Source organism: Orcinus orca, chromosome 7 (genome assembly GCF_937001465.1).
Source record: "Orcinus orca chromosome 7, mOrcOrc1.1, whole genome shotgun sequence".
Lineage (NCBI taxonomy): Eukaryota > Metazoa > Chordata > Mammalia > Artiodactyla > Delphinidae > Orcinus > Orcinus orca.
Window position 1 is genome coordinate 99,321,701 of NC_064565.1, and position 13,110 is coordinate 99,334,810.

General features: G+C 39.5%; 1 protein-coding gene across 1 annotated transcript in view; it reads right to left on the reverse strand.

Annotated features, from left to right (window-relative positions):
* Positions 1-1,133: 1,133 nt before the first annotated feature.
* The window catches only part of MREG (melanoregulin), a 64,862-nt gene continuing 52,885 nt past the window's right edge, over positions 1,134-13,110 (reverse strand). The window contains exons 3-5 of the mRNA XM_012533001.3: positions 5,076-5,166; positions 3,714-3,877; positions 1,134-3,151 (exon numbers count right to left, since the gene is read on the reverse strand). Of these exons, the coding sequence (XP_012388455.1) occupies positions 3,017-3,151; positions 3,714-3,877; positions 5,076-5,166 (390 nt within the window). The 3' untranslated portion in view covers positions 1,134-3,016. The remainder of the gene's footprint in view (positions 3,152-3,713; positions 3,878-5,075; positions 5,167-13,110) is intronic.

A 13,110-nucleotide genomic window follows, 5' to 3' on the forward strand; every position in this document is an offset into this window, starting at 1 on the left:
TCTGGGTCTAGAAAATAGCCAAAGTCTGGAAACTTGGCAAGAGATCATAACTACTTATTATGTGGTTGTGGCTGTGTCCTACCTATCTCCTGATCCTCCATCCTTGAGATCTTTCGACGGTACAGCCTCAGCAGTACTCTTATTGGCTACCTATCTATTTTGCCCCTAGGGATGCCATGATCCATCAACCATCTCCAAATCTCTCTGCAGGTAACCCTCAGATCTGGCCATTTCTTATGATAATTGTGTCCACTTGTCTCCTGACAGTGAAGCATTGCCACTGGGCCCCTATTCTGCCATCCCCATTGCTACCAGTGAGCCCACTTCTGGAACACCCTCTGGCCTACAGGGATACTACTGAGTTTTCAGTGATGCTGGTGACTCCTCACCAAAGCATTCTTTATCACTTTGGCCAGTGTGTCCACTGTGCCTTCCTGGGGCCTCCTTTAAGAAAACATAAATACTTTATTATTTGTTGCAATATTTTTTTTATTGCAACAAATAATATTTGCAACAAATATTATTTGTTGTTTCATGGAATAGGAAATCAGGCGTTCTATCTGCTAATTACAGGGTTTTCCCCCTGGTGCACACTAAAATAAGTAACTATTAATATAAAATTTTCCATCCATCTACCACCTGAAACTGCCCTGCAGATACACATGAACCTTTGGATCCCAGTTGTGCTGAGCACCTTGTGACCTGAAGTGGTCATGTCAGTCACCCTCAAGCCTCTCTCATGTACTCCTCAATGGATTTGAGCACAGATCTGCCCCTTGACTAGCTTTAGAATGATGGGAGGTCCTTAAGCCCATCTATCTCTCAGCCTCTTTACCCTTTAATTTAAAGGAATTATGGAAAGAATATCTGTTGCTTCTTAATTCTCAGAAATATGACATTCAGCTGAAAAATAAACACAGAAACCTTTTAATCCTTTGCAAGGCAAATTTCCTGGATAATTCCATGAGTTTTTATAATCATAGAGACAATTTTATCCTTACTTATTCATTACCAAAAATAAAGATTATGGTTATAATGTATTCTCCATAGATGCAAACAATCTCATCTATTTTGACACCAAAAAAAGGCAGAAAGACAAAATACAAATTCCAAGGACAAGGATGAAAACAATATGATTTTCAAAGTTTTTTATTTGTTTTGGTTTAATTTATTGTTTGTTTTTGTTTGTTTGTCTCACTGTTTGTATGTTTATCTTGCAAGAGCCTATAGATGTGAGGGAACATATCTGCAGGCTAATTTTAAACAACATGAGAGAGGTACTAAGTACTAAATAAAACAAAATAAAAAATGTCTTTTTTATTTTAAAAAATAAAACTTTTAGTTTACTTATTAAACTAGGAAGAATATTCCTGAAACATGTGAGTTAAATCGGTCTGCAAAGCATTCATAAATGGAGAACATGTATCTCCTCTAACAAATATTTTAAACATTGTGTTCACTACCAAAAGAGCTAATCAGGATAGGGAAATTGTGAAGTCACAATCCCCCGCGCAGACTAAATACAAGTTACTTTTTAACTTGAAGTCAGAAAAGTAAAATCTGTAAAAGTAAAAATATTGCCATTGTTCTCAGCAGTCTACTGACAAATACGACAAGCTCTCAAAGTCTTTTCAATAAAATGAACCCTGATTTCATGGCAAGCTCCTTGCTTAGGTGGCAATTAACTTTTTTTTTTTTTTTTTTTTTTTTTGCGGTACGCGGGCCTCTCACTGCCGTGGCCTCTCCCGTTGCGGAGCACAGGCTCCGGACGCGCAGGCTCAGCGGCCATGGCTCACAGGTCCAGCCGCTCCGCGGTATGTGGGATCTTCCGGGACCGGGGCACAAACCCGTGTCCCCTGCATCGGCAGGCGGACTCTCAACCACTGCACCACGAGGGAAGCCCGGCAATTAACTTTTGAAACTGGGCTGCTCAACCTGTGGATAGACGCAAACTGTATTGACAGAATTGCTCCACTTTGAAAATCATCTTCAGGATGGAAGAAAGTCCAGCAATGACCTTCTTCAATGCAACACTGCCTGAAGAGTTGCTACTGCTGCTGCTGGTGCCTCGCGGGGCTAAGCCCCAGGCTGGCAGGGTGAGCACTGACCCCAGTGCACTGTGACCACGGGCTCTCCGTGCCCACTCTGGGTCCTGGAGCTGAGGCCACGCTGCATGAGAGATCCCTGGGCAGGTGCAACTCTCAGTCAACAAGCTGGAAACAGGTTAAAGAGAAGAGAAGACAGTAAAGGTCAAATAGATGCTATCCCAGATAAAATATCAAGGGCTTATGGACTAGAGCTGGACAATATGTAAAAATGAGGTAACCAGATATCAATAACGTTGAGAATTCAAGATGCTTGTACCACAGCTGAAGACACAGCTTTTCACATGGAGCTGTAGGAAGTTCTGCTTGGGAGCATTCTATTTAGGATTCACTTCTGAGCGGCACTCCTAGATAGTCCTCTTATTTGGTACATCTAAACTTCTGAATAATCTCAAAATGATGCCTCCAACACCTCCAAGGTTCTGTAGGTGCTTCCAAATCAAAGGAAGGTCTTGTCACACCTGGTATTATTTTGGTGTTAGCCTATATTATATAACAATTATTTAAAAATTGGTAATCCATATTTGGGCTCAATGACAGCTCTATTAATCTTATTTTATTAACTAGAACATCCTATTCTCCCAATAGGATTAGTGACTAGAGCTTATTGTACAACCAAAACCAAAATGAGGGCAATGGGTTCTTGGAATCTAATCACCCATGATGAAATGTCCCACTGACCAACTCTCTGATGCAAGATCACCAGGGCGTTTCAATGCAGCCTCAACTTTCATATAGTCAAGTCCTCATGATGAGCAGATATCCAAACGCTTAGACTTTTGTAGGACTCAGAATCCTTTTTCTCTTAGCTAGCCTCTTCTTGCCCATTTTCTTTTACACGCATCTGTCCAACTTTGGTAGGCTGTTGAGTTCCAGTAAGAGAAATCCCATTCTGCCTCGTAGCCTCTCCCTTAGGGACTTGGAAAGGGAAGGTAGTGCAGTCCTTTCTGGCCATCTGCCTGGCATGGGACCCCAGGCTTCTTCGGGTACGTCTGACTGGCAACTTTAAAGAATTCTTCCGCAGCATCGAGTGCAATGAGACGGTCCTGCCAAAAAATTAAAAATACAAATGTTGTCAAGATGGGAACCAAGCCATGTTCGTGGGAAAACCAATCTAAAAACTACAATATCCATCCTAGAAATAATGATGAGTGAGTAAAACATTTATTAAATTTTTCCCAACAAATTGAGAGACACTCCTTAGCCCTTACTTACATTATCCAAGAAACATTCCACTGCTCTTAGTGTCCTTTCAAATCATATTTCAATCTTAGGTTATACACACAACATTTCTCACATCTCTCTGACCTAGAAATGGTTCAAAAAGCTGACTGCACAGCTAAATTGGCTGAAAAATACACACAGATTCTTGAGCCACAATGCAAGTCTCAGCCGGTCTAAGTGCAATCCAGAAACCTGAATTTTTAAAGCCCTCCAAGTGATTATGATGTGCTGGCCACTGGGTACCAATGCATAAGATGCCGGAATCGTCTGCCATACCTCATACCATGGTGGAGCTGGTGGTGTGAGAATGCTGAGACTATGGACTAATAGAGAAGCAAAACTTTAGAGCAAAATCAGAGCAGGTGGAGAAAGACATCCACTTACCACAACAAAGAGATATCTCTCCGAAAGCTCCCAACCGGTTGGGAAAATATTGGTCTCTTCAGCCAGTCTCAACAATATCTCCCGAGCTTCCCTTGTGTTTCTAGAATCACTGATGGTGCTGAGTTTGGTCACTGACAACAAAGAGTCCACTTCCTTTTGAAAACCTAAGGTAAAGAAATTGAACCCTCACGTTAATTAGTCACAAGGAAATGATGGTCCTGCAGGAGATTAAGGGACCCAACAGTGGATTAGAAATATGAGAAAACTGAAGCCCAAGGCACCACTGCCTGTGCTGCTTCCCAGCACAGTGAGGTTGGTGGGGTCCTTAATTAAAATTCCCTTGCGATTCCTTCTTACCAGATTTTCTTTGTTAACTTTTTCCTCCGAGTTAAGCCTCGGATACTCATCCACTGACTGCCTGCTGCCCCTTTTCTTGGTTTGGAAACCCTTCTCCCACTCCCCACTCTTCACCTCCTCCCCTGTTTCCTGAATTCCTACTTCCCCTGATACCTGCACAATGGTCACCTTCAGGCCCTACTTCTCCAAGCCCAGATTCCCTTCCCCGGGGCAATATGGCTGACTGGTTAAATTACTTACTGCAAAGGTCTAAAAGACTCATAGATTTACCCTTCCTGGGATAACTTACATCATAAAGAGGAGACTATGAAGTCAGGACAATACTGGGTGAGTAAAGAGGGAGAGTTCCACCCCACCCCATCATATCCCAACTAAAGCAACAGCGGCTAGCAACTTGGTACCCCACTTTTGAAAGGTTATGATGCCAAGGTGTCATGTTCTCTTTCAAAGCAGAAGGACTGAGGACTTCAAAATTGATAAATTCATTATTCTAAAACATGAAAACAAGCTTACTTTGTAACGTGAGGACCATGTTTACTGTATCACAACCCTGGCAGGTTTAAGAAAAATCAATACCCAATATCTACTCTAATACCACAGGTATTTTGCTGTCTCTCTGACAAATAATATTTCTCCCAATCTGCCTTACCTTATAAAGCTATGATTAACTGGCCAATCACTCCCACATAATGCAATCAATGTACAATGCCCAAAAAAGTCAATGGTGGTGCCCATATGATTCCACTGCCCTGTGCTACTTGATACTGAGGAGAGATGGAGTAACACACGGCAAAATATGTCCTCAAGACAGGGTCTGATGATAACAGAAACATCAGATGTTTATCTGAGGATACAGGGAGGACGGGATTGGGAAAATAATTAGTACACAGTAGCCTTAATCAGTCAGTTACTGACATTCCTTTCATAAAAACCATGCTGGAGAAAGTGAAGAGGAATGCTCACAACTGGATATTTTTACCATTTCATAATCACTTTCAGACTCACCTAAATCTTCTAAAATGCGTTTCCATCTATTTCTCACTTCCCTTCGAATCTGTCGCAGGGTGTAGATATCGTAGTTGAGTTTTTGCCACTCCTGTAGGAAAATAAAAATTCAGTTTTATTTTTACATTTTGGCCTAAATCCCTAATTCCCAAAGTTAAGCTGTTTAAGCCTGTGGTTCTCCTCTTCACTAATCTTCAAAACAAATCCCAAAAGAACAGAAGGAGATGGGAAGATGACATCAACAGGAATACATCAGCTCCATGTCTGGAGAATCTGCTGTATACCAGGTGATATGACACATTACATAAATTATCCTAATTAAACTCTTCACGTTACCTATTCTTTCAACTTCAGTGATAACACCTGTAAAGTAGGGATAACAAGAGTGAACATTCCATTTAAGATAGTTATAAAGATAAAAGGTATAAAAAAACCCTTTATATATAAAATACCTGCACACAGTGAGTACCGAATAAAATCTATGTATTACTGAAGCCATTTTATAGATAATGAAACTGAAGCCAGGAAAGGTTAACTGGTTAATCCAGTATCATCCAGCTAACGGGTAGCAGAATTGGTGTTTGAATTCAGATCTCACTCCAAAGTTCATGAGAAAAATGACACACAGAGATTTCCCTGGCGGTCCGGTGGTTTAAAAATGGTCCACATCAAAAAAAAAATCTTAAAAAAAAAAAAAAGGAAAAATGACACACAAAGAATTTGTGTCTTTCTTTGTTATCAGAATAAAGCAGACCTGAAGTAGATCCCAAGTTTCTTGACTTCCAGCCAGTTTCTTTCACCGTATCTCAGCATTGCTCTCATTCATTTATGTTCCCATTGTAGGATGAATCTTTCAAGCATTCAGCAGAACTATTAAAAGATTATCATTCTGAAAACTTCAATCTTATGAGTAGTAGGTCCCCAAACAGAACTTGAACCTTTCAGGAGCATCAGAATCTTTACTGAGCTAGGCATTTGTTTTAAATGCCATGGAAATTTGTTTTCAAGGAGACTTCTCTATCGAGAAGGGTCATTTTATAGAGTATACCTTTTCCTCTTGGCAAGAGCATTAACCACACAAGTATCCTAATGCACAGCTTAAAAGAACATCATTCTAAATGCTCAATTTAAGACTCAAGTTATATGATATTCTGACTCCACTAACCGGAAATGTTTCAATGATGCCATTATTTCCCTACCAAGTTCCTTTCAAGGCTTGCCTCGCTCATCCCTAATCAACTGTCATGACTGGTTAAGAGAAATCAATTTAGCTGCCATTCCCAAACATTTATAGATACCACTTTGAGAAAGAAAAGCTAGCAAAATAAAGCGCGTTTTGTTATGATTGCATTTTAGATCTTGGATCTGAAGATACAACGGCATCAAAAAGTCATGGATTTCACAAGACTATAATTCAAAAAGATATATGCACCCCTATGTTCATAGCAGCACTATACACAATAGCCAAGACGTGGAAACAACATAAACGCCCATCAGCAGATGACTGGATAAAGAGGATGTGGTACATATATACAATGGAATACTCCTCAGCCATAAAAAGAATGAAATAATGCCATTTGCAGCAACATGGATGGACCTAGAGATTATCACACTAAGTGAAGTCAGTCAGAAAGACAAATACCATATGATATCACTTATATGTGGAATCTAAAATATGACACAAATGAACCTATCTATGAAGCAGAAACAGACTCACAGACAGAGAACAGACTTGTGATTACCAAGGGGGAGGGGAGAAGGGGGAGGCAAGGATTGGGAGTTTGGGATTAGCAAATGCAAACTATTACATATAGAATGGATAAACAACAAGGTCCTACTGTAGAGCACAGGGAACTATATTCAATACCCTGTGATAAACCAAAATGGTAAAGAATATGAAAAAGAATGTATATATATATGTATAAATGAATCACTTTGCTGTACAGCAGAAATTAACACAACATTGTAAATCAACTATACCTCAATAAAATGAATTTTTTATAAAAAGGTCATGGATTTCAGCAATTTTCTAGAAATCAGGAAGTGGTGAATCTGAGTACTCTTTCCTGGTCCTCTGTTTTTGACCAAAGGTGTGTATACACATGTGTTTGCATAAGTGTGCAGTGGCTGGGGTCAGGGATGAAGCCTGTGACACTGGAAGGCAACGCTGACTGCGTCATTTCAGAAATATGCAATCCTGACCTCATCTTCAGCACCATGTTAAAGCACTCCTACCTAATGCCCCACAGACTGTGTAAGTATTCAATACAGTATTGCCATTTTCATTGGATGGGTCATTCAGTATATACAGCACTTTGGAAAAGAGCATGGGTGTCAGAGCCAAACTTCCCAGGTTTGAATCCCAGCTCCATTATTTATTAACAGCCTAACTTCGGGCAAGTTCATAACCTCACTGTGTGTCAGTGGCCTCATCTGTAATATGGAGATAGTAATACTACCTACCTCTCAGGCTTATTGTGAGGACCAAATGCTTTAATGTAAGCCCTGCAAATGGAGTTTGGTGCACATTCTCCTCCAAAGCAGTGTAGGCACAGTTAAGAAACAGTCTTCCAAGACTCAGGATGATTTCTATTATGAGGATTGAGGACACTATACATGACATTAGGCAGTACGTCATTTGTGAGGAGCTCCAGAAGAAAATTTTCTCTGCTCTTGACAGTAGGTAGGATTTCACTTTTCCTAAAAAATGTTTCACTGTTCTGAACATTGTGAATTTTATAACTGATCAGTTTCCACGCTTACCTGAAAATGTCGAGTCCTTTCATGGAAAACATATAGGATTTTGAAAGCATTTTTGAATTATCAAAATTTTTACTACTTTTTATATCTTTATGTTTTTTGTCTTTTCTCATCTTCTTCTAGTTTGTGCCCTCATTGTATTTTCATGTACGTTACCTTAAGTCCTTTTTGATTAAAAAAAAAGACTATAGGGCTTCCCTGGTGGCGCAGTGGTTGGGAGTCCACCTGCCGATGCAGGGGACGCGGGTTTGTGCGCCGGTCCGGGAAGATCCCGCATGCCGCGGAGCGGCTGGGCCCGTGAGCCATGGCCGCTGAGCCTGCGCGTCCGGAGCCTGTGCTCCGAAACGGGAGAGGCCACAACAGTGAGAGGCCCGCGTACCAAAAAAAAAAAAAAGACTATAAATAAACAAAAGATTACACAGAGCAGCACTGTGCTTATTCTCAATGAAATTGACCCTCCTGGCTGGACTAAATGAAAAGTGACCAGGCTTCGACTCACACTTGATTAGAGACCCACACAGTCAATCCACAGATGAGATGCTTTACATATTCACACAACCTTAAATGATGTAACATACCACTAGGTGGCTTCATTAACTTGCGATTAAAGGTCTCTGCTAATTTTTCTTTTAGCTCCTTAGGCTGATGCCTCAGAACTTCTGTCCCGAAGGAAGTGTAGCCAAATCTCTATTTTTCGGAGACCCATTCATCACTGGGTAATCCAGGCTTCAGACTTTTTTTTTAATCTTTCTTTTCTTGCTGTCCATCTATCAGTTATTTTGCTATTCCTAAACACTAACACGGAATGTTATACAAATCCATTCCGTTTCAGTGTCTGTTCCTCTGATAAACTGTTAGATGGTGAAGCAACGATGTAATATTTTAAAATCCGCTAAGGATGGATCCACACACGATGCACGTGATAAGTACCTGTTAGGATTAACAGAACGAAACGCTGCATTTCATAAATCCATATTATAACTGTCTTCTTTTGACAGAATAGTCATGGATAATCATATATGAAAGTATTTGAAAGTTCTGTGCAAAATTTAAAGCTCTAAAGCCAGAAGAAGCTTGGGCAGAGTTTTAACTAAGTACTGGCTTTTGAAAAAAGAAATAAGAGGGGAATTTGAACTCCTCTTTAACATACGACCCCAAAGGACAGAATCTAAATGTAGCAAATGAGAAACGGTGATGAACAAAATCTTACCCACAACTAAAGAAACTCATTTATTCCCTGGTATTAGAGAAAAGCAAGTCTTATGATGTCCTTCTACATTTTAAAAATTGTACCAATTTTCTTTAGACAAACAATTTGAAAATAACAAGTTAAATATTCTTCACAAGTGACTTGATGCTCAAATCTATTAGACATCAAAAGTTAAACTCTTATTTTAAAAAAATCTTTGTTTGCTCGTAATTTCTGAAGTAATACATTGTGGTCTTTGTGATGCTGCGGCCCGAAACTTTTAACAATGAATACATTAGCAGAGGTGTAATAAAAGAAATCATGCAGATTTAATTTCATAAGGTACCTGGGAACCAAGTCAAACTGAAAAAATGTGATTGAAAACAAGTAACTGAAGATGCTTAGCTTAATTTTTGAGGTTTTTCTCCTCCCTAGTTGTTGGCCAAATCAGATCAGGGTTGCTAGATAAGAAGGATGAGGCCAAACATGAAAGGAGAACAAAGCTCAACCTCCTGCCACCATCAGGAGCTCGGTCTCCTGCAGCTTTCCATCCCATGAGCTTGCCTTGACCTTGAGTTGGGATCATTTTCTCACGCATAAAATTAAAACATTTTATTCATACCTACACTGTGTTAGTGTGAGGTTGTGGAAACATAGCACCATCAAAAAGTACTCTTACTTCTTGTTAAAAAGGTGATTTATACATTTAAAGAAATGTACGCTAACAATAGGTGACATACATATATTATTTGTTATATTCATATTTATGGTCTATTACAGTGAAAGCATACAGATTAAGTTCAGTAAAGCCAAAAGGCACATGGAGTGGAGTCCAGGAGAGACCCAGCCACAGGCTTCCAGTTGTCTCTCCCATGGAGCCATATAGACAGTACTTAGTTTTCCTAGCAATGATGTGTAACAATAGGTGACATATATTTTAAAATCATCTTATACTCTTAGGAACAACTTCAAAAGAGATTAATTTATTTTTAATTATAAAAATAATATAATCACATAGAAATAAAAATTCAAAGAGAACAGAGGGTATAAAATGAAAAATAAAAGTTTACTTTCTCATTCTCTATTTTTGCCTTATTTCAGAAGTAGTTACTTCTGAACATTTTTTTTTCTTCCTCCTCCCCTCCCTCTCTCTTCTTCTTCCTCCTTCTTTCTTTTCTTCTTCTCTGGTAGCTACTTCCATAACTCCTCCAAATATTAGGTTTACACTTCCAATCTCATATGCATTGACTTTAAAATTTCTTTGTACTCTCTGCTATGGACAAAGAGAGCTATTTAGCTCTTCTCTCTCTCTCTCTCTCTCTCTCTCTCTCTCATTGCAAGGGAGACAGGACAAGTGGGGACACAGATTCTCATTAGTCTTTGGACAAATCACGATCTATCCCCTGGGGCTGGTACACTGTGGCCCCAAACAAAATCTGGGTTCTAGTAGCAAAAAAGAAAGATGTGATACAGACACTGGGGCAACTGATCTGTCTGCCACGAGCAGACATTTGACGTTTGCTTCTCCAAGATATATTTTCCCCTTCTCTCATCAGTCTGTCAAGTTTACCCCAATTTTCCTTTAGAGAACAGTTATATTCTCAGCTCTAAGACTGGACACTGATTGGCTTAAGCTAATCAACTCAACCTTGCAACATATTAGAACCAACAGGGAATATTTTAAAATACCAATGCATGGGATCCACCTCCCAGAGCAATGAAATCAGAATCCTTTGAAGGGGTGCCAGGCTTGAAATCCAATAACTTAAGCCAATCAGCATATCCTATTGGCTCAGGTATGGGCACAGTACCCAGTTCAAGCCAAGGAGAGGCAACAAAATCCATGGGGCTTCTGGGATGATAGGGAGTGGTGTTCTCTCCTCCCCTGGAGGATGGGGTGTGAGGGTACAAAACCGAGAAACGGTCCCATCACTTGTACTACACTGAGAAGAGCCAGCTTAAAGAAAAATCAACATTCAGAAGAGGACAAAGACGAAAGTATCACATAGAGGTAGAGCCTAAGGCCATCCTGGGCCTCAGGATCAAACTTCATCTGAAGTCAGTCCTGTTTCTGGAACTCTGTTACCTAAGCTAATTCCATTCTGGTTTAGACAACTGGAGTTCTCTTTCTGGTCCTTACGTCTGAAAGAGTCACGTTATAAAGCCCACTCATTGAGTACATACACAAAAAGGTAATTATAAATAGAGCACAAAATATTAATCTCATATTTTCCCACCTCTAACCCCTGGGGAAAAATGTTCAGCATATCGAGCTGTTTAGCTGGGAATGGATATGGCTTACAGAGAATGCAGTATTAATGGCTCTACCTAGGGTTCAACCTTTCCGTCCCAGGAGTGACTTAGGCAATGACACAGATATAACAGCAGTCCTTTTCTGCATCCAGGGATTGCTTTATGGTGCCTCCCCTGAATTCTGTCCACCAGAGCAGAGCTTCTCAACTCTCACAAGACTGTTGCTATAACAGGGGAAAGGAGATGGTTAATTTCTTCCAAAAATCCGGAGGAGAAGGGTCTAACTATCATTTGCTTAACCACTCAACTTCCTTAATTGCAAAGACATGTTGAACACTTTTGGCTGGATATAATGATCTATTCAAAGTTAACTTTTGATTCATAATAACTTTCAGCCAAAATCTATTCACCACCCGGAACCCAAGCATTAAGATGATCATGTCTTTTGTCTTTCTTGGATAGTGAAAAGCCATCTTCAGAGGAAGATGCTCATATCCAGGCTTAAATCTGCTTCATCTGCTTTATTTCATACCCTCAAACCAGATCATCACAAACTTAAGTTTAAGGAACGGTCCTTATTATATTTGATCTGCATAAAAACCCAGCCAAGAAGGTCTTTCCCAAATTTTACATGAAGTGAGGTAACTTTCCCTACGTTCAACTGCCAGTAGCAGCCAAGTCAGAATTCAAATCTAAGTACATCTAATTCCAAGACCCATATACCCTTAATAAAAGGAAATAAAAGCGTAACTACTTATTGTTGCTTCCCTGACCCAGCTTCTTTTTCCTTATGCATTTATTGTTTGTTTATTTAAGTTAGGTAATACAGTCATATGATTCACAATTCAAAATGCACTACAGACTGTCCCTCAGCCACCAGTGTCCTCTCCACAAGTAATAAATGTTACCAATTTCTCCGGTACCCTTCCATTTTTTCTCATAAATGGTAGCAAACTATACCCTGCACTTTTCACTTAATAATATATTTTAGCAATCATTCTGTACCAGAATATAAGGTTCCAGATACTTCTTTAACTTGACGTTTTGACCGTCTGGTATAGACAGAAACAAAATTACAATAAACATATATACTTGTTTTATAGAAAATGGTCTCCTAAAAAAATTACAATATTTTCCTAAATGTGCCTCAAAAGTAGAAAATGCCTTAAGACATTTTACTTCCTAGTCATTCTTTCTAACATCACTATCAAAAAGTACCAAGTAGGGACTTCCTTGGCAGCCCGGTGGTTAAGACTCTATATTTCCACTGCAGGGGGCACGGGTTCGATCCCTGGTTGGGGAACTAAGATCCTGCATGCCATGTGGCACAGCCAAAAAAAAAAAAAAGTACCAAGTACCCACATGTATCATACACTGTATACATCCCTTTGGGAATTCCCAGTTCAACTCAACACTGACATTAAAAGAAGACTCCATACAATTGTGGCTATAATAACACTGTATTGCAAAAATTAAACATCGAAATCAGGGAACTGCAAAATGAAGAGTAACCAAATACTTTTACTTGAAAGTGATAGCTTTTTGGTAAAATGAATTCTTTGAACATTGTAACTGTTATCTCTTCCCTTTCAACTTTCACTAATGCATATCGTCTTATGCTACTCTCTATTTAAAATGAAGAGAGAGTCTCCAAAAGATAGAAGAATCATATTGACTTCTTCTCCCATTTTGCTTTCTGCTTTCCATTCTGCCTACAGCTTTCTTTCATTTTGTAGGTAGTGGGAAATTTCAGATAAGTAAGAGAAAGACATGTACTACATGGGAGGGTGGGAGGTATATCTGGATTTTAACAGGCCCCTAACAGGTTCTCTC